The 25,976-nt window shown below is 36.9% G+C and overlaps 1 protein-coding gene across 13 annotated transcripts in view; it reads right to left on the reverse strand.

The window, feature by feature from the left end:
* Positions 1-25,976, reverse strand: part of PARD3 (par-3 family cell polarity regulator) — a 446,652-nt gene that overhangs the window by 130,112 nt on the left and 290,564 nt on the right. For 11 of the 13 annotated variants that reach the window (XM_050332175.1, XM_050332238.1, XM_050332169.1 and 8 more), the window contains 4 exons: positions 22,153-22,304; positions 21,052-21,096; positions 14,590-14,817; positions 7,839-8,055 (listed from right to left, as the gene is read on the reverse strand). In XM_050332175.1, the coding sequence (XP_050188132.1) occupies positions 7,839-8,055; positions 14,590-14,817; positions 21,052-21,096; positions 22,153-22,304 (642 nt within the window). The remainder of the gene's footprint in view (positions 1-7,838; positions 8,056-14,589; positions 14,818-21,051; positions 21,097-22,152; positions 22,305-25,976) is intronic. The other 2 variants (XM_050332161.1, XM_050332197.1) reach the window with 1 other exon arrangement.

Genomic DNA, 25,976 nt, shown 5'->3' on the forward strand with positions numbered 1-25,976 from the left:
AGTTATTCAGTGTATCTGATTTTTCACCAGGAGAGCGGTTAAGCACTGGAACAGGCTGCTGAGAAAGGCTGCCGACTCTCCATCCTTGGAGATATTTGAAACTCAACTGGGCATGACACTCAGCTGATGAAATGTTGAAGCTGGACTGCTGTGAGCAGGAGTTGAACCAAGCAGGGAATCCTTCCTGCCCAAACGACTATAAGAGTGCAATATTTTCAGTGTCTCTTCAGTTCCTCCTAATTCTTTTTTTTTCCCTCTGGAAAAAAGTCATCAACAGATTCAAAGTGGGGGAAATACTACTTGCATACCTCACTGGCACCATGTTCTTAATATTTCCTTCTCTCTCACTGTTTCTATGAAACTCTTGTTCCTCTTATTTTTCCCTGAAATAACAACTTAAAAGACTAAATAAGCCCTCTGAATAGCTTATACCTACTATATGCACTAAGAGGGCATGCCTTATACCAAATACTTTCATACCACATTTAGGAAAATACAGGAACTCACTGCCTATTTCTATGCTGGTATATTCTATTCCAGCAATCATACACTGGTTTATCCCCATCTTGCCATTTTTCACTGAAGTCTTGTATAATTCTGTCTTTAAGGACTATTTCTCTGCACAGTAGTAGGGCATATGGACATCTTAACAGGAAGCATCAGCCTGCCAACACACTGCAAATAGAGATCATTGCTCCCGGGAAGTGAAACACAGTCGTAAGTTGGAGCTTTGCCTTTTAGAAAAGGATCAGCTGTCCTGCAGCTGCCAACTTAAGTACCTCGAGAAACTATGACTTCATAGCCTGTGTCACCTCGGCTATAAAATGTATTAAGTTGCATTCATTTGCTTCTAAGACAACATTCCTATTCCTGTTTTTAAACAAGATTTTCAAAGATGACAATGCTTTAAAAACATAATCTACAGCATCTGTGATGTATACCAACAAAGAGGTGCTATCAGTAGTGAATTAAACCTCCTCTGAAGAATCTTTCCAATAGATAATGAAACAAATGTCATTAATTGAGCTTTCCACCTATCAAATACTTCACATCTCAAGACAGTATTTATTTACAATACTTTGTTATGGACTAGTGTACTGCCTGGTTAGTCTTCAATTATCACATCAGGTGGAGGAAAAAATCCTTTTTCTACATGAGCTTAAACTGAAATTGACTTTAAATCTCTGAACTGTCAACAAATTCTTCCCTGAAAAGGCTGGCTTTGCAGAGATTATAAAGTAGGTGTCATCCTTGACACTTGCATACTGTATTCATCCAGCCGGCCTGGAAGAGAAGTGTGCAGAGCACTGGGCAGGATGCTGGAGGGCTCAGCTGTCACCCTGCCTGCCTCCAGCACTTGCTTTGCAGGCAAAGACGGTGCTGAAGGTGTCAAAGGTTCTCTATTTAAAGTAGCTGACAAGCAAAGGAAGAACACTGGGAGAATATGTTAGCAGCCACTATGAACTCATCTCTAGTAACAAATCATCCTGACGCTTACTTCAGGATGTTGGAAGCAAAAGTCCTGATTCTATTGAAAGTAAAAAACCAACAAACTCTCAGACACTATACCCCCATCAGATTTACAAGTTCAAGATTTACTCTGGGAAAATCCAGTGTTAGGAATACATAGAGCAAAGCCCTGCTTTCTGTCAGAGTGACAAACTAGAAAGCCACATACGATTATGTTAATCTCCCACTTCAAATCTCCCTCGCACAATTGCATACCACTGCTTTCTGTGTTTCATTTAAAAGTCATAGAGTTTACTAACCACTTAATGAAGCTGAATTCCTTAAATCCCTGACAGATTATGTGAACCTTGTTTGGTTTAGAAACATAAATTTGCCATTCCACTGCCCCCTGCCCCAATGACAACTTAGCCAAAAGTTGGTTTCTTGGGGCTGCAGGCAATGAAACACATCTCCTCAAAGTAACAGATTCCATCAAGTAGCAGGAAACAGGAAGGTGAAAAAGTGCAGAGAGGAAGGAAGGAGCATGGCTTGCCTTTCCAAAAAAGACAAGCCATTTCCAATCAAGCTTATCTCTTTCAGTCCCTTATTTATTTTTAACTGGAAAGAAGAAAGTGAAGAATATGCAAATGCTTTGAAAGACACTTGTAAGAGTCCTGAGTGATTGTCTGCATCAAAGATGACAATTTGCTGCATGGCTGATTTCATGTGAAAGGCTTTTCTGGTGCTGTATGTCCCAGTGGCCAGGTGAAACTTTGAAAACAGATCAGGACAAAGTAGCCCAGAGGGACACAGAAAAAGCGTCATCAACGGTATCAAACTTGCAGCCAGGATGAGAAGGGTGATCCTCCTCCTAAGTTTGAAAGGACGTCCTGCTTAGATCCTGCATCTAGGATTAGAGCAGGTTGTGCATTTTCTAGGTGGTGGCAGAAGAGGGGAAGCAGATGTGGACTTAATGATAGTTGTGCCAGGTGGCTTGTAATAGTAGCAAGCAAAAACCAGAGCACAAATGGCCCCAGATTCCATTTACCTGACCAACGACCCAGCTCAGTGTTTCTGATGAAAATCTCAGCACAAGCACCATAAGCTGTCAGCGATGTTCTCATGTGAGCATTAGCAAAACCAGGCACAATACAGCGTGTGCACAACAAGCTTCCAGGTTTGAAATGATACAGCTGACGGGTGTTTAAACACTAACCTTCTTCTCTGTGTTGTAAGGCTCAGGATTTATGGCATTTTGGTCCATGAGCAGAACACCAAAGAAAAAAACCAAACATCAACTTTCAGAGCTCATTCCCATGTTTTCTATTAAGCCCAAACATCAGTAAGAGTCATTCACCAATATGAGGTCCTATTAGTCACGCTTCCAAGGAAAATGTCATCACTGCTGCTTCTTAAGATACTGAATGATAGAAGTCAGACCACAGATTTTGTTTTATCAAGTTTGAGCTATTTTCCAGTCCTGCTGATTAAGGTATAATTCAACTGTATTTTACAGAACTCAAACACCTTTTAGTCATTTAGTGCCTACTTAAAAATCTGAAGATTGTTATTAAATGAAAGAGAAAGAATGCAATTACTAAATCAGTGGTGTAACCTTCGTGATTTGCTTTTCTTCTCCTCACAGATATTACAATGAGAAAACTTAAATTAAAACCAGAATAGGCAATACAAGGAAGTCATGAAACAAGCAACAGTAATCTATGTAGGTTATTCTCCCAAATGCCTAGTCAGAGGTCTCAGATGGCTAATATGGTTGAAATGTGTAATTCAGGGCTACAAATAGTATGTTTATAAATCTAGACATGTCCAGTGCACCTTGGAAGCAGCTGTGTGGGGTTAAAAAAAAGCCAACAGTATATCGGATTTCAGCTAAACAAGGTTGCAAACTGAATTATCTATTTCCTCTCAGAACTGGAAGATACAACACTGCAAGGCTCCCAGTAATCATTTTAAATGTAATTAAATCTAATTAGGATTAGAATTTAATGCTAATCTGGGAATATTACATTTGCATTAGCTAGTCAGTGTACTGATTTACCCACCTGTATGCTACAATAGTTAATATAGGAATTAAAGATCAGTTACTATACTGACTTTACATCTCCATCAATATTACAGGCCAGATCATAAAATACACAACCTCTGATACTAAAAATACCTATGTGCAGGATTAATTTTAAGCATACTGTCTTGTTCTGTGAAGTTCAATACACAGTGTTTATGTTCTCCATTGAAAAGTCATGTTTATGTGTGACTCGGGTATTAATTCCTGCAGTAGAAAATGTATTTATTTCATATAACATACTTATCCACAAATGCTTCAAATTACATTACATCTATTTCATAGGCAAGCTCCAAAACCGATGCAGACATTTCTTGCTTAAACTCAAGGTTAAGATACATCATATTCCCCATCTTTTGTTCTCCTCAGCTGTTCCCCGCATAAACTCAAACATACCATAAGTACTTTCAAAGTCGTTTTTCTCTGACCATATCATGGTTTACTTGTTTCAGTATATTTTTATTATCAGGCAGTGAGTGACTGTCCCTGGATATTTTCAGCAAGACATGCCTAGCTAGCTTGGCCTCCCTTCTATTCCCTTTCCTTCCTTTGGAAACCCAGAGCTGCTTCTTTCTCCTTGTTATTCTCAACATCTTAACGGTTCATTTTCTTGTAAAGAGGTTATTCCTCAGACACATCCTTTCCTGAGACTGACCACTTGCTGGACATATTTTGTCTATCATAAAACTCATCAATGAGAATCCCTCATTCCCAGTAAGAGTGTCTGTTTTCTTGCAAATAAATTTAATTCCCAAAAACGTGACATAAACACAGTGATACCACTGTCTTACAGAGACATGGTTCAGGGACAACAACAGAGGAAAACAATATGTAGCTTGAGGAAGCTGGGAAAGATGTGGAGTTATCACTTCAACTGCCTGTGGCCTATTAGTTCACCAATCTAGTCACCCATCTAGCAACTCTGTCCAAGTCTGTACACTGGGAATAAGAATGAATGAACTACAGGGATCGTAAGTGATCAGCATGACCACAGCAGATGTGTCATTTCATCATCATCCAAAACCTAAGAATATGAACATTTCAAATCTCCCTTTCTTACATCTTGAGGGGATCCACTTTCATAAATGAAAATACTCTGTACATGACAGGGGTAAAAGAAGGGGGAAAAATGCAGCATATATCATTTTCCTCTCTCAGGAGAGGAATGTCAAAGAATCGCACAACATAGAAACCCATTAAATTAATGTTCACCTACCAGAGCTAATTACAGGCACACAGTTTGAAACTGTGAAGCCTCTTTCTTAAGGTAGCACTACAGTGACTTATTTCTCTGTTCATTGTTTTTGTCAGGTTGATTTTTGTCAAAAAACAAAACCTCTACTAAAAAGTAAGCAAAATCAGACTCAGAAAAGAGTAAATATATTTCATATTGCACTTGGAAAAGTATACAGATTTTCATAAACTTCTGATGTCAAAACATATCCACTCAAGCTTTATTAGCAGTGAAACAAAAAAACTAGCAGAACTTCGTATCAGCTTCCCAAAGCCTATCTGCTCAGCTGGCTGTGGCCATCCAGGCACCCTCTAACTACCAGCAAGGGAGAAAAAGGAACTGCACAACATCCCACAGGCTCCAGGATTTGACACATTAAAGGGCCAAGACAGGAATGATCCAACTATTCAGGTAAAACAAATACTCTCAGGTGTAAGCAAAATGCTGCAGCACCTGCATCTCTGCTGATAGACCAATATTTCTGTTCAAAACTTTTCTAGGCTAACTTCTGCCCTATTTTCATCTGTGAAGAGGAAAAGACTTCTCAGCCAAATGACATAATTAAATAATCTATTCTATGGTGAAATGTCAGTTTGAAAAAAGAAATACACATATTCTCGGACAGATTTGTTTCACAGTGAGAAGGGTGAACTTTCAGACTGTCCACAGCCCAGTGCCAGCAAAGGTCCTCTGCAAATAACGGGAGTTGTGTGTGTCAGAGCTACACAGTTTTGCAGTTTTCAGTTCTCCATGGTTACGTCAATCCTCTTTACTATGTTTGATACAAGCAGTAAAACAATGGAAGTGTTTAAAAGATTTACTTATGATTTTAACTTGTTATCTGAATCAACCAGGAATTTCTCGGAAATGACGACTAGATGATGAAGGATAAAAGGGTTCTCTAGTGGAAGTTTCCATCTCCCACTACAGTTTAATGAAGATCCCAGTAGCAAATCCTAAGATTTTAACTGAAGGCAAAGAGACTTATTTTTATACATCACATAGGCTCAACTTTATGAGCTGCCAGTTTACATATAGGCAACAAAAAGCCCTTTGGCTAAATACAGACATTGGAATAAACTGTCAGTTAACAGTAATTTCATCCAGTAAGTGTTTATGCCCATACATCCTAATGAAGAAAGATTATTTTAAGATTAGAGCACTGAAAAGGAAGAAAAAAATTAGAAAAGGAGAAAAGAAAAAGAACGACAAAGAAATCACAATGTTGCACAGAACCAAAACATCCAATTATGCTTTGATCCTGGTTTGAATTTTAAATGTTACTGTCATCATTATTTTCTATCATACAATTTCTTTCAGTGATTACTTGATATCTATATGTCAAATGTACAGAAAAACAAGGCATGTTATAGGTAGAAGTAGTAGTTTATCTTCCAGACATAACAAAACTCATCTCTCACACATTATTGAGAAACCTGTCAACAACGCAAATCAAGCACCAAGTGGAAATGAGACATGATGCTTAATTCCCTCAATCAGCATTTTCTTGCTTGCTAGGAACACCTCTCTTGGATGGGCTGACAAGGTGCAAGCTAATTTACAGATCCAGGAGGAGTCAACTGCATCCAGATAGCACTGCTCCCACATTAATTAAGAGGAGACTGAAAAGTAAAGTTCACTCAGAAATGGCAGTGAGGGAAAAAAAATAACTCAAGAGAATGTTGACTGTTATGAAGAGCAAACAACAAAGCAATCATCAGATCTTTCTATCAGTTAAATTACTGTTGTTTCCAGATTAAAGATTTCAGAGGTGTTCTATCAAACATACAGAAATGGTTACCTGTCTGGACCATGGAGTTCCCCAAGCTTTCTAGATTGCTGTAAACATTTTCTGACTGAACTCACAAGAGAGCATTCAAGGTGCCCACTAAGCAACTACTTAGAGCCGATAGAATTTATCATGTAAAATGTGCCTCAATTTTACCTGTCATTTCTGCTGTATAAAAATGGTAGAATGCAGAAAAGAACAAGTCAACATTTTATATCTCCTACCTTCCACACTCTCGCGGAGCGGGGTGCAATGTTCCACTCCATGAACTACCCTCATAATACGATTCACAGTCACAGAACAATTCTCAAGAAGCTATGCGGTTACAGCACAGGTTCAACTAATGTTTTACAGGATAAAGAAAGTAATGGAATGAAAGTTAACTTAAGTTCCCTTTACATGTTTTCAGAGCAGAATCATTAATAAATCTTTAAATAATAGTGGTACCTCATCCTTAAAATTAAATAATGAACAAATTAATATACCAAACAAACACTGCGTTGATATTGGTTGTTTCTTCAAAATATATTTATTCACTCTAGCTAGTTGAAAGAAAGATTGACTTTCTTGCTCTCTTTCCCCTTCCCACAAAAGATCAAAGGTGTTTGTCATGCTTCCCCATTTACCCACAACAGCAGGGTGTCCCTCAGCAGTCTGCTCCTTTCAGATCACTTATGTTTGCTGAAGAGATGACTCCTTTAAAAAGAACTCAGTGTTTGGTAAAAATCAGCCTTTCACTGACCCATTCTCTATGGGTTCTCAGAGTATACAACCTTATTTAGATCCTGTTTTCCTTTAGAGGAGCATGCTGTTTTTCAATCTCAAACTGATTCATCTCTTTCACATCATGTCTCCATGATACCAACAGTCTTAATAGTAAAGCAAAGAAAAGCATCCATTTATTAACACAGCAGCTTTGGGTACAGTATTTAAGAAGAAAAAAAACAACCCCAAACCCAAAATGGTTTAACTTATCAAAGGATGTGTGCACGACTTAGACATCACCAAAGACTCTTTCCAAAACCAAGTAGTTTCTGACTTAAAATCATCTTTTCATTTGCCTTTCCTTTGGCCTGCCAGCCATCTCCTTCTCTCCTGTTCTGAGCTACTTCCCTTTCATGACACCACGCGTAGGCTCAAAAATTGAGAGATGGGCCTATAAACACCATGTATGTATTTGCATAGTAAAATATGGCCTCAGCAAACATTCACAGTATAATGCAAAACTAAAAGATGAAACTTGTTTTTATAATTCATTCTATATTTCCTTGCAAAACACCTACCTGAACATGTCTCCTAAGCCTTTCAGCATTCCTTTCTTTGCCTTAATTTTATCCTTCTCTTTATCTCGATCTTTCTTCTTTTCCTTTCCAGCTTTTTTTCTGTCACTTTTATCCTGGCTTCCATTCATTTGCCTCTCCAATGAGTGGGATGGTTGGTCGCTTGCTGTGGACACAGATTCTCTACCAGATCTTGAGCTCTCCTCTGTGTCTTCCTCCACTGAAAGCACATATTAAGAAACATCGGTGGGATAAAACAAACAACAAGGGCAGGTTTCTTGGTATATTTCATAATGTGTTTTGAAGCAGGATATATGCAAAGCCACAATATACTCATATTTTTTTAAAAAATCAGTATCTGCTTACATAGGGGTTTCCAAGAATGTTCATTAGAACTGTAAAACTACTAAAAGTAAGGAATTGACCTCTGCAGAACTGTCTGAAAAACACAATTTGTACTTTGTGGGTACCCTAAATAATGTGTGGATTAATAAAGAGGATTAGCAATGTGATGTTAATTGGCCCATTTTGTTTCAGTATCTAAATCAGTTGAGGAGAGCTTTAGAAATATCTGCAAGAAGAAACAACAGTAGTGCAGCGTGCCTTGTCAGTAAATTCTTAGTCATACTCTCATAAAAATATGAAAGTCATTAAGGAGTGTTAATCCTCAACATAAGCCTTAAGACTTTTTCTTCTACTGCAAGTAACATAATAGTTTTGTTATGCTACTTCATTTCCTGGAGCCGTTTAAAACACATCATGCACTATGACTTTTATTTTTGTTGCTATTCTTGGTTCAGATGGGGTGGCCTGGGAGGTTCAGGCGGGGAGATTTCAGCGAGCAGAACAACTAAAATCCTTTAAGGACAGATGAAATGTTCATTCCCTGTTTCTAATCCAAGACCAAGACTCCTAAAGTATACCCAAGGTTAGATTTAACAGACCACATGTAGTCCAGAAAGTTTGAAAGAAAAATGACCAAAAGAAAAAATCCATTAAAAACCTGAAAACTCCTCTAGGAGTTTAGTAAGAAAAAAATAAAACACTTCAAGCTGGTGGGTCAGAATCCTGCACTGGTGAAGCTGTGACTTTCCATGAGCTCTAACATTTCATATCATCACATTATAAGTAGGGCTGCAATCATCTCTCAGTTTTTCAATAGACAGCACAAAGCAGCAATTAGGATCACAGATGCATACTTAGTGCTGTCTCCTGTAGCTCTAATGAGTACAAAGGCTCCAAACAACTTTTGGCACCAGAAGTTGAAAAATACAGGTTTGTTTTATGATTGTTATGTTTATTTTTTATTATTTATTTGAATTACTAACTATAATAATAATAAATTATTTGTTATAAATTATTTATGCTATTATTTTCATATCAAGCCAGTATAGTTTCAGACAACAGGCCCAAATTCAAATGTTCCCAATCTGTACATCCTCAGTTAAACATGATCCCTAATAGTGTACTTGCCTGTCTAAATCTTGACCAAAGAACTGACTTTCAGCATGAAAGTCACATAGATCATACAGTCTATGGAAAAGAAAAAAACTTCTGTACTCAATAAGATTTGGAAATGGTCACAGCTTATAGAAGGTAAAAAGAATAATTTTTTTGTTTCCCCTAGTTTACCACTTCTTAATATTATTCCTGCTAATATTACTCAAGATCTCAGCAACTGTTCTATTGCCAATACAAGAGTACAATTCTTTAGAAATTTCTCATACATAGACAACTGTAGAATGTAAACTTGTTTTTTTAGTCATCATTCATACTGAATGTATGAGTAAATCATTGAACCTGAAAAATCTACAAATCACTGACTGAAAGCCATTCAATATCATCTCATTTCTCTCTCAGACACTTCCTTGTAAAATATTTTTTATTCATTAATATTACAACCCACTTCCAACAGACGTAGTACTTATTCACCAAGTATCAAGATTTCTGTAAATATTCTCCATCCCCAGAAGATCACATAAACATATTGCAAGAAAAACATACCATGTCAGATATATTTCAACACCAATAACCATTTCTGAATCTCAACTAGTACTCTGAAGTACAAACCACCAATAAAAAAAAAGAAAAGAAATAAAAAACCCTACAAGGTCAGGTCTTGGTATTTAATGTTAACTTGTCTTCAGGACTGTTATGAGTAAAGCAGATAATATACCTTTTCAAATATAGATACAGTTTTAATATTCATATAACTGTATTTTATAAAACTAATGGGTCCTATCCATGCCTCTGTACCAGCTGTTCTTGTACTTTTTTTGGTCACAGTATTTCTTAATCAGTGTCTGGAATGATATTTAGTTATTATTAAAAGAGTTATGGAAAATTGCTTTGGAATAAAGATGTTAATTTTTTTGCACATTAATTTATAGCTACAATCTGTTCCAGTTAAAACCAACTAGACATTTAAAAGACTGTACTTGCAAACGAATATAATTAGTAAAAAAACCCTGCATTAAATTTCTGACAAATTTTGAAGTCAACAGTTTACTTGGAACTTCATTGGCAGAATTTTAGAGATTAACCAGTTTTGACCTATGTTTGCTCAGATTCATATAACAATTCGCTATACTAATCATAAATGTGTATTGTGTACTGTGCTATGTTGAGTTGCTGAACAACTTGTCATAACAATGGTTTTGCTTATTATTTATTTTGCATATTCTATGGAGAGAACACTGCCTCCTTTTCACACTGGTGCTGCAATGTATATTTGTCTATCATACACAGTTTGCTTGCAGTTAGTTCAGTAGCACAGACTGAGGCCTGTGAACTAGGATGCCTGTCCTCCTGGAGTAAACACTGGTCTCTCTATTGGACTAAAGAGATTTCCAGTTTTCTTAAAAGGACTTAACATGAAAAAACCTGTTTCACTTTAATGCAGCACAGTCATTCTGCAATTAACATACACCTAATTACTAGTGTTTAGAACAAATGCAAATGCCGCTCAATTAAAATTCAAGCCCAGGCTACAAATGAAACTTCTAATTTTTGTTATGTTGCAGTAATGACATTAGGTTACTGCAAAATGCAGAATGTATTTGTTTTGGTGCTGTTATTTCCTTCCTTTCCTGCAACCTCCTGCCTCCCCATTCGGGATGTTGAAGCCAAAAAATTAAATTGGAGTATACTTTAAACATCAATTAGACCTGAAAACTAGTGTCATTTCATGAACCACACTGTGATATGGAGAACTACACAAACAGGTATTATGAAGCTATTCTCCTAATTAGCCCATAAAATGGAAAAGATGCACATGAGGAATCAAAGCTACTTAATGTGAAGCTATTTTGCCACTAAGCTTCTAGGTCTCTTATTGTGATATTTAATACAGCCCTAGATTCTAGCAATTAAGATTCAGCAAAAGATTAGAAAGCTTTGTCCATCTCTCCCCATCCAAATGCTTTGTTCTCATTCATGACACTAAAGATAAACATTTTGCTTCTAGTCAGCTATTTCAAGTATTAAGAAAAAACAAACAAACAAAACAAGAAAAAAACCAAGAAAAATGGTCTGTAAAAGTTGAACACCCACACCTTTGCACAAATGTTCCTTCTTTACAGCCATTAAAACTCACACATGTCTTCTCATATACTTAAAATGTTACTCCAGAACTGGTCATTGCCACCTGATTTTCACCCTACAGATAGTAATTCAAAAGCATACTGTTCCATGGACAGTAAGGACATTTAGAAGATTCAGCCACTTTGCCACAAATGCCACCTGTATTTTTTATGGGTTTTGTGTATCGGATGACGATGTCAGGAACTCCCCTATACAATATACTGCACTGCTATTATTTGCTACTCCAAAGCGGGTCACTGTCTGGAAGACAAAGAAACACTCCTGGCACGGAAACACTTGGAGGAGAAAGGTGAAAAAAATTCAAGACAAATGGATCCAACCTCAAGGGCATCAGCAAACTGACCTCCAACATATTTGCCTGGGTTTCATAATGAGAGAAAGCCACATTTTAATTTCAAACAATTACAGAATAATTAAATACAATTTACAAAAACTTAGGCAACGTCGTTATGGTAGCAGTGAGGCAGTAGTTATGTTAGGACCAGATTGCTAAACTCCTACATACTCGTATGTGCCCAGGCTTTGTCCAGCTGAAGACACAATTTGGTATATTCTCTGGAACCTAAGGCTACATATAATTTACACAAAGTGGAGCAGACTGCACTGTTTTGAGTTTTAACACATATACAGACATGTTTTCAGGACAGGCAGCATATGGCTGGGACAGCTCTTAATCTGCCATGGCCACCAAGAGAAGGAGAGGATCTCGAGGACTGAAGTCCAACCAACTTACTAAATTTGCTTTGCTACTCATCTGCTTCTATGAACTTGGCACTTAAAATCTCTGGATTACTTCTTAGATGTTTCATGCATGTGGAAGCTATTGGAACACAACTCAACAGCAGGCATAGTTCTACACATATAGCTTGGTCACACTTTGCTCAGCCTTTCTTTACTATGTGAGATCTGAAAACAGCCTTGCTCTTGCTCTCTTACAACATGAGATGGCTGTTGGTCCATCAGTGCTAGACAACTGCATCCAAACAGAGTGATGAGGGCAAAGACTCACCCCATGTCATCTCGATTTCAGCCAGAAGGCTTTGGCTGTTTTCTGCTAGTGCTGGTTTTGGCTGGGATAGGGCTAATTTTCTTCCCAGTGGCCGGTATGGGGCTATGTTTTGGATTTGTGCTGCCTACAGAGTTGATAATACAGAGATGGTTTTGTTGTTGCTGAGCAGGTCTTACACAGAGGTAAGGCCTTTTCTGTTTCTCACACTGCCATGCTGGCAGGGAAGTCTGGGGTGCCTTGGAGGTTGGGAGGAGACACAGCCAACACAGCTGACCCAAACTGACCAAAGGGATATTCCACACCATATGACATCATGCTCAATATATTAAGTTGGGGGTAGAAGAAGGAAAGCGAGGACATTTGCAGTGAGGGGGTTTATCTTCCCAAGTAACCATTACACACTGATGGGGCCCTGCTTTCCTGACGATGGCTGAACACCTGCCTGCCCATGGGAAGCAGTAAATAAATTCCTTTGTATGCTTGGTTTGTGTGTGCAGCTTCTGCTTCCCTATTAAACTGTCTTTATCTCAATCCATGAGTTTTCTACCTTTTCCCTTACGATTCTCTCCCCGATCCAGCTGGTGGGAGAGTGAGTGAGCGGCTGGGTGGGGCCTGATTTCTGGCTAGGGTTAATCCATGACACCACTGCTTCCATGCAAAGGATACAAAGGACTCCAAATACTTCCTTGCTACTCACTATGCAGTGCATTAACAAGCTCAAAACCCCTTACCAGAATATCGTAAACCTATACTCATCTTGAAAGTGCTTCATGACAACAGTTTTGCTACATTTCTTATCAAATGAATTTAAACCATCTGTAACTTCAGTGTAAACCTTAGGTATCTGAAGCCTCAAATCAGGATATTGCTATCAATGGACTCACACAAAACAGGGCCATCTATAAAAACATGGTCTTGTGTCCCAAAAGACCATAGGCATACAGCTTGTGAGAACGAGCAGGATCACTATCCATTTTCTCATACCTATTCTTCTGCTAGCCAGAAATAGATTGACAGCCAGCAGCATCAGACCAGCATTTAGCCCCACTGCTGCATGAAATTGTTAGGTGCTGAAAAAGCAAAGCAGAATTAATTCTGTCTGTAACTACCTCTGAGAAAAGTGACTGGCAAAATGACCTCCCTTTCAGTCTGAGAACTCTTTAGAAAGAGGCAGATTAAAAAAAAAAAAAAAAAAAAAAGAAAAAGTGCTTACATAAGTATATTTAAGGAATGACGCCTATGAAATAGACTTTCTGAAACTAAAGTTTTTAAAAAAGGATGAGAGTGAAAAATTCCTTTTCAAGCCTTTTGCATTAGCATTCAGGCTAAATACTTTACTATTTCAACCTTCCCACCATCGTCTTCATTCATAAACTTCTAACTAGCTGCAGGTTGATTAAAAAAAAAAATTTGCTGGTGTGTGACAAGTTGAAAGTAGTACAACACGAAGGTTAAAAATTCAATGATTTTAATACAACCCCTGCTTGAGGTAATTTACCATTCATACTATTTTCATTCAATATGAGTTGTCATTTTACCAGCCCATTCTTACATAGTTCAATAATGATAAGGTTAGCTTTGAAGTGATTCTTTTATGTTAATGACATTCTCCACATGTTGGGTCATACTTCAGGTTAAAGAACTGAAAATGTAAATGAATGCCCATTAGGGTGGGTAATAGCTGATCATTAACTTTATATTTTATTAGATCTGCCAGCCTTACTCACTCTAATTAAAGGACAATGATTTTTTTTTTTATCCCCCCCCACACTACAAATGTACTCTTCAAAGTTCTATACATATATTTTTGTAACATAAATTTAGTGGGTTTATTTGTTTTTCCACCTAATTTTTTTTTCTAAGTTATATTAGTACATCAGTTAGCTGTCTTACAGAAAATTTTCATTGTAATTTAAATAAACACACTCCCAATAGTCTTATTTTCTCATTTTAGCAAAGAAGAATGCTACAGAATTTTGCAATCTGTTAATGAAAATTACAGGAAAAAGCCTAAAAAAAAAAAAATTGACAAAGTTAATTCTATTCCTTTAAAATCCTAACATTATCTTCTACTACTTTAGCCACTTTCTGAAGTAATCAGCCTACGTTGTTAATATTCATTATGCACAATAGTCTACTTACAAGTTTCCATGCCTTCATCATCATCATCTGCTACAGGTTTATCATAGGATTTGTCTATGGCAGCTCTGAAGCTTTCATTGCAGCCTCGTCCTCGGATAATTCGCGGGCGCGGACGGTGGAAGGGAATGTCACCATTCAGAGTCACCTCAGCAACGGCTGTCTGCAGGCTTTCTAATGAGCTGGATTTCTTCAGACCTAATGAAGGCCCCACATCTCTGGTTGGGGAACCTTAGTGATTTAAGGGGGGGGAAAAATGTAATTAGAAATAGTATTGAGAACTGCACGCTTGATTATGCATATCCATCCTGAAAGTCTTTGGGGACACACTTAACATTATTCACATCGTCTCTCAATAATCTGTAGGGAATTCTCCACAGATTTGTTGGTCTCAGAAGTGAATGAGTATGTCAAGTCACAGTCAACGAAACAGACAACATTAGCAATGTCTGGTTTTTCAAATCAGTGAAGAGAGACCAACATCCATTACTATTATTTTAAACAATTTAAATGATAAAGAAACCATGGGGCTTTAAAAACATAGCTCATAAAAGCAACAGAGATGCATATCTAATGGAATTAAACAAAACTATTAATTATTTTTTATTTGAACAGAAAATTTCATCTGTACTAGCAACTGATGAACAGAGAGCAGATTATGGGCATGAATCCTACTGTGTTTAGAGTAAGAGTCTTGCAAAGTAGCCTGACCTCTGCCATCAAAGAACACACTGTTTGTTCAAGTTTTGAAGACTTGCATCAAATTGCTAACAATTTCATAATTAGATGTTCTAAGAAGTATCAGTTGACTTGCTCAGATTTTGTGAAATTGCCTAAAAATAATCTGTGGAAAGGACCCAATTAGACAGGCAACACCAGTTATCCAGTTGGAAAAGAAACACACTCCTGGCAGTCACCATGTTGAAGTTTGGGCAGTATTACAGCTGGGGTTGAGGGCAGCTCTTATCGCTGCAGCATGTCCAGAAATGTGCCAAGTAAACCCCTGAGCAGTATTCTTTCTGCAAAAGCTTTTTTCCATCTGGATTTTTCTTCTCAGGTTTGTGGACTAAATGTATAGCCTCTGTTCTTAGGTACACTGTCACAGAACAAATCACATGACAATTGTACAAATTAGATCTCATATTAAAGTTAAAACTGGGAGAAATTTTTCAAGGTGAGGGGAAAATCACTGCACTTATTTGAAGTGATTTTATTCAAAAGTGCAGTACAGTCTTGGCTAGATTTTGCACAGGATTTGGGAACGGAGAGCAAGATGAGGTGCTACAACATCACCATGGCTACATTTCCTGAAATTATGAGACCAGAGCCCTCTCTACCCAAAGGGAACAGAGCAGATAAATGTTGTGGCACCACAGCAGTCCAAGTGGTGGGTTGTTACTTAGTTGACATCAGTATCCTTATCTGACAGAGGCACAGAAAGATAAATTTCACAGCCAGACACCAATGAGAGACAGAGCTAAGACCTGGTATACCTCCAGGTATACCAAACCTATGAAAGGTACATTAGTAAGTATGGCCTGGTGTGAATAAAAGTGTAATAAAGGAAAACTTTTCATAAAGTATTTATCTCAGAATAATATAAAATTCTGAAGTTGATCCCTATTGTGGTAGATATTAGGAGAGAGAAGAGGGGCAGTATCAGTCACTGCTCTTTATGAAAGGTATGTGAAATTACCTTAAAATGGGGAAAACTGTTACTAGCCTACTAAAACTATTCAGTATTGGTTGGGGAAGAAGGGGGTTACTGGGCCCACAGAAAGGATGCAGAATAGCAGCATGACAAGTCTTCTCCATATAATTTGTTAACTTGGTAGGAGATGCAAAACAGCAAATGCCTTCATTTTCTATTCAGCTATGAAAAGTCTGAGAAATTACATTAAACTGAAATCCCTCGGATCAAATAAATTCAAATAACAGCTGCCAAAGGATTCTCCTTCAGCTGACCTACTGATGAGATGAACTTGTAAACAGAAACAAACCAAAAATCCTGTCTCACAGGTCTACACAACTCCTGTAGTTTGATTCCGCCAGCAGTCCATAGACCTGCTGCTTGGACCCTTGGCCGAAAATAAACACACCCCAACAAATGAGAACTTTTATCTTTATGAACTCACATCTCCTAGAAGAAGCCATCCTCTCACTCGCAGCCTGTATGTGTTGGAGGGCTGAGGGCCATGAGGATGGTTGGGGCCAGAGTGCAATGGCCAGCCGGGACCAGGAAGGGTTGGTGGCTTCCCAGCTGTGCTAACAACCTGCAGTCCAGGGTCACCAAACTTCTGATCATGGGCTGAAGTCTCGGAGAAGCATTTTACATAACATTCTCTTTACCAATTAAAAGAACTCCAATTAAGACAGTTCCCCATAAAAATGTCCACTTTCCAGTTTATGCCAAATCCTACTATTCCTACACTAAAGCCTGCAGTACACAAGAAGTGAGACTTTATTTTGCTTTTTACTTTTCAAGACTGTATTTTTTTAAAACAGTTCATGAGAAAGAAAAAAAATGGATGCAACATTTTGAAGGAAAAAAGAGGAAACAGGGCAATCATATATAAACCAGCTGTTCGACAGCTTCAATTTCATATACAAAAGAAAGAGTATCCTCTTACATGGCAACTTACTGTAAACTTCCTTATTCCACATTCTGCTTTGCAATCTTCCAAATAAAATTATCATGTATCTTTTCCTAATTACTGAGTGGTTCTTTTTCTAAACAGTAATTATAAAGAAGGCATTTATGTGCCCATTTATGTTCATAAAGGACATTAGGAAAAATTCCATTTACTGACACCCAATACAGATATTTGTGGGAACTGCACATGCGTAAGTTGTGTTTTCCCGAAGGAAAAGCTAGATGGGATATGACCTAATGTTGAGTACTGTAAAACTAATAATAGATTACAGAAATGATAAGAATATGTATTGAACTTTGGTGGCCATCAACACAAATGTGAACAGGTTGCAGAATCTGAAATGGGGAAATCTCCTTTCACAAACCATTTCAGTACTGTGATCATAAAGCTATGTATATTTTAATACCTTCACTATCTTCTATGGCTACTTCATAGCAAGTCTACTATTTTCAAAATATATAGTTAAGTCTCCCTGTAAATTAAGTGAGTTAAGAATTTATTACTAGAATTCACCAGCCAGAAAGTGAGTTGTTTACTCATAATCTGGTAAGAAAAAGCAAACTTTCTTTAAAATGGATTCTGTTTAAAATTTATGAGTCACATCAAAACCTTGTTTTCTAAATACAAAAATGTCAGCATTTTCCTCCAGCCTTTACAGCACTGGTGGTAATCATCAGAAATGTTATCTGCTCAGAATGAGTTCTATTTTGACACCGGAATTTAAAGTAGCAAAAAAAAAGAGAGGAAAAGACACATCTACCTAAAGCATATTTATATGACTGAGGATGAAAGGGATCCTTTTATCGTTTCTAAAATTTGAAGTTTATCAAAATTTCCCATTCCAACGATTTCCTTAACAAATACCCTTTGAGGTATCTTCATCCCTCTGCAGCACAGCAGTCCTCCTGCCACCACGTGCAGAGTCTCCTCGTGCACTTGGCTGTACTGCTCTGCTCTACACACCCCTGTCCATCTCTTAAGTGCTCTGTGACATGCCCACACCACTCTGCCAAGCACAGCCCTGCCCACCACACACGCATCCCCACTCCCTGTGTCCCCTCCTGGCCACGCGGCCACCCACCCCCTGCTCATGCACGGCCGTGTGTGCCAGTTGTCACACGTCACTTCACAGCACCTACAGATCCAAGGAGACATTTAACACACAAACATCACATGGAGCCTATGTGCTGCCCCCCACTCCAAGTCCTTTGTCTGTCCCTTGCACTGACACTGTTCAACATCTCATTGTGCTTCCAATTATCTCACCTTATGTGAATTATTTATACAGTGACACACATCCGCTTGGGCCATTTGCAAAGGCAAAGCTCAGGGTGTCAAAGGCTATGTGATGTTTCCTCCAGTGAATAATTTTTGTCAATAAGGTAAATTTTTCATCAGCACATTCTTTTAAGTCATTTAAAATAACAATTTGTTTCCTTTCTGAAATATTACTTTTATGAACTGTCAAGTAAATGCTACCTGCAACTGATGCCAAAATCTTCTCTGGATTTGATTTAGCCCATTTTCCAAAGGTATAAAGTCTATTTTCTAAACACTTTCTAGAAGAACATTAGCAGTCATTCTATTTACTTACTAACATCTGCTCCATTACATCTGATAAATTCTTCCATTTCTAGTTTAACTCAAACACTTCATCTGGGGAGAGCAGGGGAGGAATAAAGCAAGAAACTGCATTAAAAACAGTTTAGTTTTGGTTCCATTTAATGAAACAGTTTACTTAAAAAGCACTGTGTAAAATAATAAATAAATAATTTAAATAAATGTTCTTTGATTTTTTTTTCTTTCTTTTTCATTTTCATATTGTGTACATGGAAAAATAACCACCCAGAGCTATAGTATGCCTGGGACTCTATAAATGAGCCATACTCAATTGCTACTGAATATACTTCTAACCTCTAGAATGAACTGTAAACACTGCAAGGATTAGGTAATTCAAGTGAACTATAGAAAGAAAAATAATTAAAAAACTATTACAGTAACTAGGGCTGGTGAGTTTCATGCTCTCCTTTTCAGCCAATACTATTAAGTCCAACTGTGACAGTAACAGAGTTTGTTTTTATCTTTTCTAAAGTAAATATATGTTGAAGTTTTCTGGCTTCTAGAGTTCATTAAATGTTCACCACACATTTGAAGCATTTTTTTTTTCCTAGAACCAGACAATTTTTAAGCCAAACTACAGTAAGTGGTTTGTTTAACAGCCACATCCATCTTCAGTAATGGGAGAAATCCAGTGTTTATATACAAAACCTGGTTAAAAGTATGCAAGATAAATAAAATAAAAGTACAGTAAAAGGTGTTTTTTCCTTTTTTTCCAGCCAGTGAACTTTCCATGCACAAAATACGTAACTACCTAGTCCAGCTGGTATAGTCATGCTCTTTCACCCATGTTGTCTGACTTTTTTCTTTTTTGGAATTTAATCCAGGTGTTACACATAGAGAAAAACTACACTCAATTCATACCACCCTCTATTTGATACCACCAAAATGACTGTGTACTTTTAAAACCTAGGCATCATATTTTACTAAAACACACAGGTTTTATACCATTCTAATCAGATCCCATTCAAATAGGTAGGTTAATAAGAAAATTAAAAATAATTTATAATAATTATGAGTTTGATCTTTAACTCCTTTTTATGTGAATAATGCTCAGGGGTGAAGGCAGTTCCTAAGCACTGATTATTACCACAACCATTAACACAATTCATACATTCACACTCTGATGGTTTTAATCCTCCAAAACATTCATACATTTTAATTTTGTGTACTCATTCTTAATTTGTAAAGCTGCAAGTCTGTGGCCGTATTCTTCAAAATTTTAAGAGCTAGAAGACTTAGCTGTTCAAATAAAAATTGTAATTTTATCAGTTGATTACTTACAGCTTTTCAGTATTCCTACTCATGTTATAAAGTCCGGTTAAACAGAGACGTAGTTGTGAATTAGTAATTGTAAATTCTGTATGGAATGTGCTACTCCTTAAATCATGCTAAAATAAATAATATTTTCAGGTTAAAAAGGTGAATTGTTCCTAATTAGAGCTAAGTAATGTTATGGTGTCCTCTGGATCTAGCCTAATTAAAATAGCATTCCATAGGTCAAAGGCTAACTTATATTAATAAATCATAAAGGTTCATAATTGCAGTTGGTGCATTATTTTAATTACTAATAAAAATATGCATTGAAAGCTATTTCTCATTATCATTTTCTGAAACACTACAATGAATGGTATGTGGAAAAGATTCTATTTACATATTCTTTTGTTCTTTTACGAGGCTCAGGTTTCAGCTCCAAAAGCAAATCAACTTGCACAAATAATCTTCAACTCAGCACACAACATGTATCTGATGACCACTTAAGGCCAAGGCAGCAGTTTTCTAATTAAAATAATTATTTTCAAGCACTGTGTTAGCACTGTAATAGCCAAACACTCGACTCCTCCAAATCATCTATTCCATGCATTTCAGTTTGAAGCTAGGAGGAGGTTTTCCAAGATTTCTTTTGAAAGGACAAAAAACTTCAAACAACTCCAAATATTTATGAGTTCAAAGTGTAGAAACAGGTGTCTGCCTACAGTCACATGCATGACCTGGTTGAATATAATACCCTAGATACTTATCTCCATAGAAAATTTTCTTTTTCTGTATGACTTGATTATTCACAACAATAGAAAGCAGCCATGCAAGTACTGGAATATTCATGTTTTCATGCAATTTGACTGGCAGTTCTGTAATTGTGGTAAGCTGCTTTGACCAAGGTTTCTATAGCAACAGCCTTACTGTCAATTCTTACCTGTTTTCTGGTCATCCATTGTACTGAGCTTAGTCTCGTCAGCTACTGTTAAAAGGTAAATGCATAACGGTTAGCCCAGTTAGTGCCCATGCCCCACATGCATCCAACATTCCTCCTGTTTTGCCTTTTCTTTTTCAAGTTAGAGGACCTTAGAAATGTCACACTTCATGCAAATAAACTGCAACAGTAAGCAAACATTCTGGGTAGAAATGGCAGCAAACTAGTAACCTTCATGCAATGTCAGTCATGTTCACATCACAGGCAGGTACAATATGTTATTTACACGTTAGCACATTGCAACTAGTCAAGGCAAGTAATACCACCAACCTTACTGAACGCTGAGGAAGTTGGTGAATTAGGGATTGTAGGTATGATATTCACAACTATTGTAAAGGAGTGAATTGCATTATAATTGCATTATATTTTATTGTTCCAGAGTAAAGAATTTTGTGTGTTTAATCAATCAAAACTCCCTGTTTAAGGTTACTAGAGTCCACAAATCAGAATCTAAATTCAATGGCAGAAAAATAGATGGGCTTGTTAGCAATTACTTATTCTCAGTTGGTTTATGAGTTAAAATTATCAGCTGATTGCCTGTCTTAGCTGTGGCCACTTTATAGGGCTTCTGATATAAATATTAAAACTTGGATCTCAAACAGATGTCAGACTCGCCCCATTTTCTAATTTTGAATTCATCTACAAAATGAGAGACTCTGAAGGACATTTAAGGCTAACTGCATTACAACAATGAAGTGAGAATAAACCTGGCTACACAGAACCACAGTGAGGTACAGTTTTACACAGTTATTCTAAATGGATTGGTAAAATGCACTTTTCACCTCCATTTTAATAAATAGTATTTATTATGTTTATGCATAACCATATATCCAGAGGGCTACAATGTTTGAGTGTATGGACATTTACAAACAACAAACAATACACAGGCCACTTGGCCATTTAAGTTAGTATTTTTCTTCCCACAAGTAGACACTATGTGCAGTAGTAGTGCACATACACAATATGTTTGGAATTACAAAATCTATATACTTACAACATGAAAATCAGGTTCAAATAAAAAAAAATTGAAAAAATATCACTCACTACCTAGATCCATGCTTTTGGATTTTCGTGTTTTAACAAACTCCAACTGACTGGCATCTGAAAATTGCTTTGTACGCTTTTCTGACATGCTCTGGCGTCCAAAACCCTCTCGCTGGAAGGCAAGCACTGGATCAACATCTGGACTAAGAGTGCTGTAGGAAGGGAAAAAAATCATGCGAACATTTATCAAGATCACGCAACCTTTTACTCTTCAGAGAAAAGCATTTATTTAGCACGTGACTTCTACCAATGATAAAGTACACAGTTTTAAATAAACCACTGCAAGTATTCAGTTACACACACAATGGATTTGGTTTACTGCATCAAGCAATTCTAGTTAAAAAGTATCAAGAATTTCACTTAAGAGCTAAATGAAAGATATACATATCTGATGCACTATACATATACTATCAGAACATAAAGCCCAATATAGGAATAATTTGAGGGAGAATAAAACAGTTCCTTTTGCTTCCTAAGAAACATATATATATTGTACTGATAGAAAATTATGAGATTTTTCTTCATCGAAAAATGTTTTTAGTAAAGAATAAGTAGAATCTGTCCTGCCTGAGGCCCACAGCTTTAAAATTCTTCATTTAAAGACTTTGCATCAAAATTTCTCTCCATATGTGAAATTGCTTGTAAATTTTTCACAGTTTCTCTTGCTTTTAACCTGGCTATGACAGACAACCATATTTTTACCCATTGTTTCCCTACAGAACAAGTATTCATCACAATGGATCTACCACTAAATCCGAAACAGGGGTAACTGTTCTGAGTTTTGGTTTCTTCTGAAGGTTTCTGATGTGACCTTGGCTGAGTGAGTCAGGACTTCAGTGAGCTTCATCAGCAGCATGCCAAAAGTAGACTTACTAATGTTGGTCAAACACTGGCAGAATCATGAATGTAAGCAAAATTTGGTGTGCAAGCTAAACCCTAGGCTTGCAATGTGTCACCATGGCCACAGCACATGTTAAAAACAATTTAAAAAAAAAAAAAGTAAGATTGCCTATTGCTAGTAAACAGTATGAAAGGAAACACAGAAAGATCTTTGACTCCTGGAAAAGGGCAGAGTATTTAAATTTCTATTTCAGCTGGCACAAAAAGAAACCAAAAGCATCAAATACTGAAAAATACTGAAAAATTAGTATTTTGCACCATTGTTATCTATCCTATAAGAAAATGATCCCTCAAAATCCCCCCTTTGATTGTTGTTGTACTTTAAGATACAAAAAAGCTAAGCAATTTGTCACTGAGATCTCTAAGTAGATCTCTAAATGTCATTCAAAATACTGTGTACACACATCTGTTTGGTACCACATATTTTTTACTATAAGGGGTAAGTACAATACACATCTCATTCCTAGTGAGAAACAGGCAAATAGCGAATTTCTGCAGAAACCAACTTATACTTTTAAATTCTGTAATATGTACATGTTTATGTATGCCATGTACTATAATTTACAGAAGCATCTTTGATCAAGAAACACCTGGGCATTAGGCACAACAGGAAAAAAGCGCCCACACAAGGAAAAGTGTCCAAAGGCATGAAGGACAATAAAGGACAAAAATCACTATCCACATTACCAGGCAGCTGAGAAGAGATTCAGTTTAGTAATGGCAGATTTACCAATAATAATATATGTGCATGTGACAAGCACATAATACTTCAGTGTGAGCAGGATCAGAGCTTATATGAATAAAACCAATGTCAAGTGCCTTTTGACTTTAATGTTTCTGGCTCAGGCTCATAATGTTTTACATTTAATTACTGCAACTATTTCAGAGATGTCTGCGCAATTTAGCAACATTTTGAAGCATATGCTTAAAAGCTCTGATGAATCAGAGACCAAACTCAAAAATAACTATTTAGTCCTCACATTCACTCCCACAAAACAGGGAAAAAATTATCTCCACATGACAGAAAGATAAAATAGTCAAGGCCAATATACTATTCTAGCATTTACAGCAATGTAACACATAGCTGAATAAGAACGACCTAAGTCTGAAACGTCCTCCAAAGTGACTCAAACAGAACTCACTGGGTTTCAACACCTTTCATAATCAGATTATAACTGACTTTCCCAAGGCCACACAGGAGTTTCTGGCTCACTGCTACACAGTCCTGTCTCTGAAGGCCAGCAAAAATGTGGTTTTACTAAGTGAGAACTTTTTTCCAGCAACATTTGTTAGCACCATTCACATTTGTTAAAGATGACCAGCTTCATTTAGCTGAACAAAATGTATCCTGTGACACTTTCTTCAAAAAGGGTGAATTTCTAAAACTATTTCTTTTGGCTGTATGCTTCTTTTTTTCATATGAGCTTGCTTTGATCCATCTCTATAAAGCTTCTAATAGAGCTGAATATCATTTCCATGTAAACATAGCACACACATACATATTAAACTTGAAGTCCTAAGAACATACTAAAACTCCAAAGTCAAATATAACTTGAAAAGGACACCACAGGTTCCTGAGAGTAGTGGGCCTGGAGATGGCATCAGCAACTGGGAATGTGGGAGATTGGATCCCAGCATTGCCACTGACACTACCTTTAGGGACTTTCTGCTTCCTCGATCTGCCCTTCTCACACTTCCCCTTCCACATACACTTATTAGGGGAATTATTATTCCATGTTTACATAGTATCCTGCACACTAAAGGTGCTACTTAGCACCTTTATCTGAGCCCTATGAAGAGTTATCATTTTTCATGTCCTGTTTGACTTCTATTATTAATGACCCATAAGCATGTTTTAGTAATTAAAGAAGAAGCAGATCTCACAGGAGTCTGAATGCATGTATATTGTGTAAAAGTATTCAAAAGTCCACACGAAGAGCCACAACTGCAAAAGCCAATGAGCACAGAAGAGGAACTAATGCCCTTAAAATGCCTCATTTTAATATTTTTCAACTACATCAACAAAAGACAGAAGGTGAATTTAGTGCAAGTCATTAAGCAATGCCAAATGCAATTTACTATATTCTAGCATACTTAACAAATAAGATTTCTGGAATGACAGCTGATCCTTAAAAGAATGTAACCGTCTTCTGACCCTCAGTGTTATTAAAATTCCACTTATTAATCCTGTCTTATTGCCCCTTTGTTTTCATAACATTTTCATCAAGGATTAGGGAGATATTGTGAGGCTGGAAAAGCTTACATTTTCTTCTGTGATTCAGAACAGCTGCCATTCTTGTTTGGATAACCCTTCATCCATATTCTTAGTTTTACCCTTTGTGCCTTCCAGCAAAATCATACAATGCACCTTCATTTTACAAGTCTTCCTTCATCCATTAGCAACAGGAAATTAATGCAACACTCTAATTCTAGTGCTATTTACTTTTTTTTACAAATAGAATACATTAGATAGTAAAGTATGGAACTGATCTACTCTTTTAAGTGCCATTATATCTGAAGACCTTTACAATTTCTCATACACGTTTAAGGTTTTTGAGCACGATCAATTCCTCAATATCTAATCCCTATTTTCATGACTGTTACTTTCATTTACAAAGTATATGAATAGCAAGACATGCTGCAGACGTCAATGTAAAAGCATCTGCATGTTTCAAATGGGTTTTTATTTTATGTAATAGGTCTTTACTCATATTTGGCTAAAAAACCCACCCTCAGCAATAAGCTATTATGTGCAGGCTTCAGTACTATTCTATTTAAATGTCTTAGATACTCAGCTCTAAAAGCTTTTGCAAAAGTCAAATGGACTTTTCATGGGCCCAAATTACAGGTATGAGTTGTCCACGAGAAGAACTGCAACATTTGAAAAAAAAAAAAAAAAAAGGCAAATGAGGATGAAAAAGTTA

The sequence above is a fragment of the Myiozetetes cayanensis genome, unplaced genomic scaffold (assembly GCF_022539395.1).
Source record: "Myiozetetes cayanensis isolate MyiCay16 unplaced genomic scaffold, myiCay2020 scf1, whole genome shotgun sequence".
Lineage (NCBI taxonomy): Eukaryota > Metazoa > Chordata > Aves > Passeriformes > Tyrannidae > Myiozetetes > Myiozetetes cayanensis.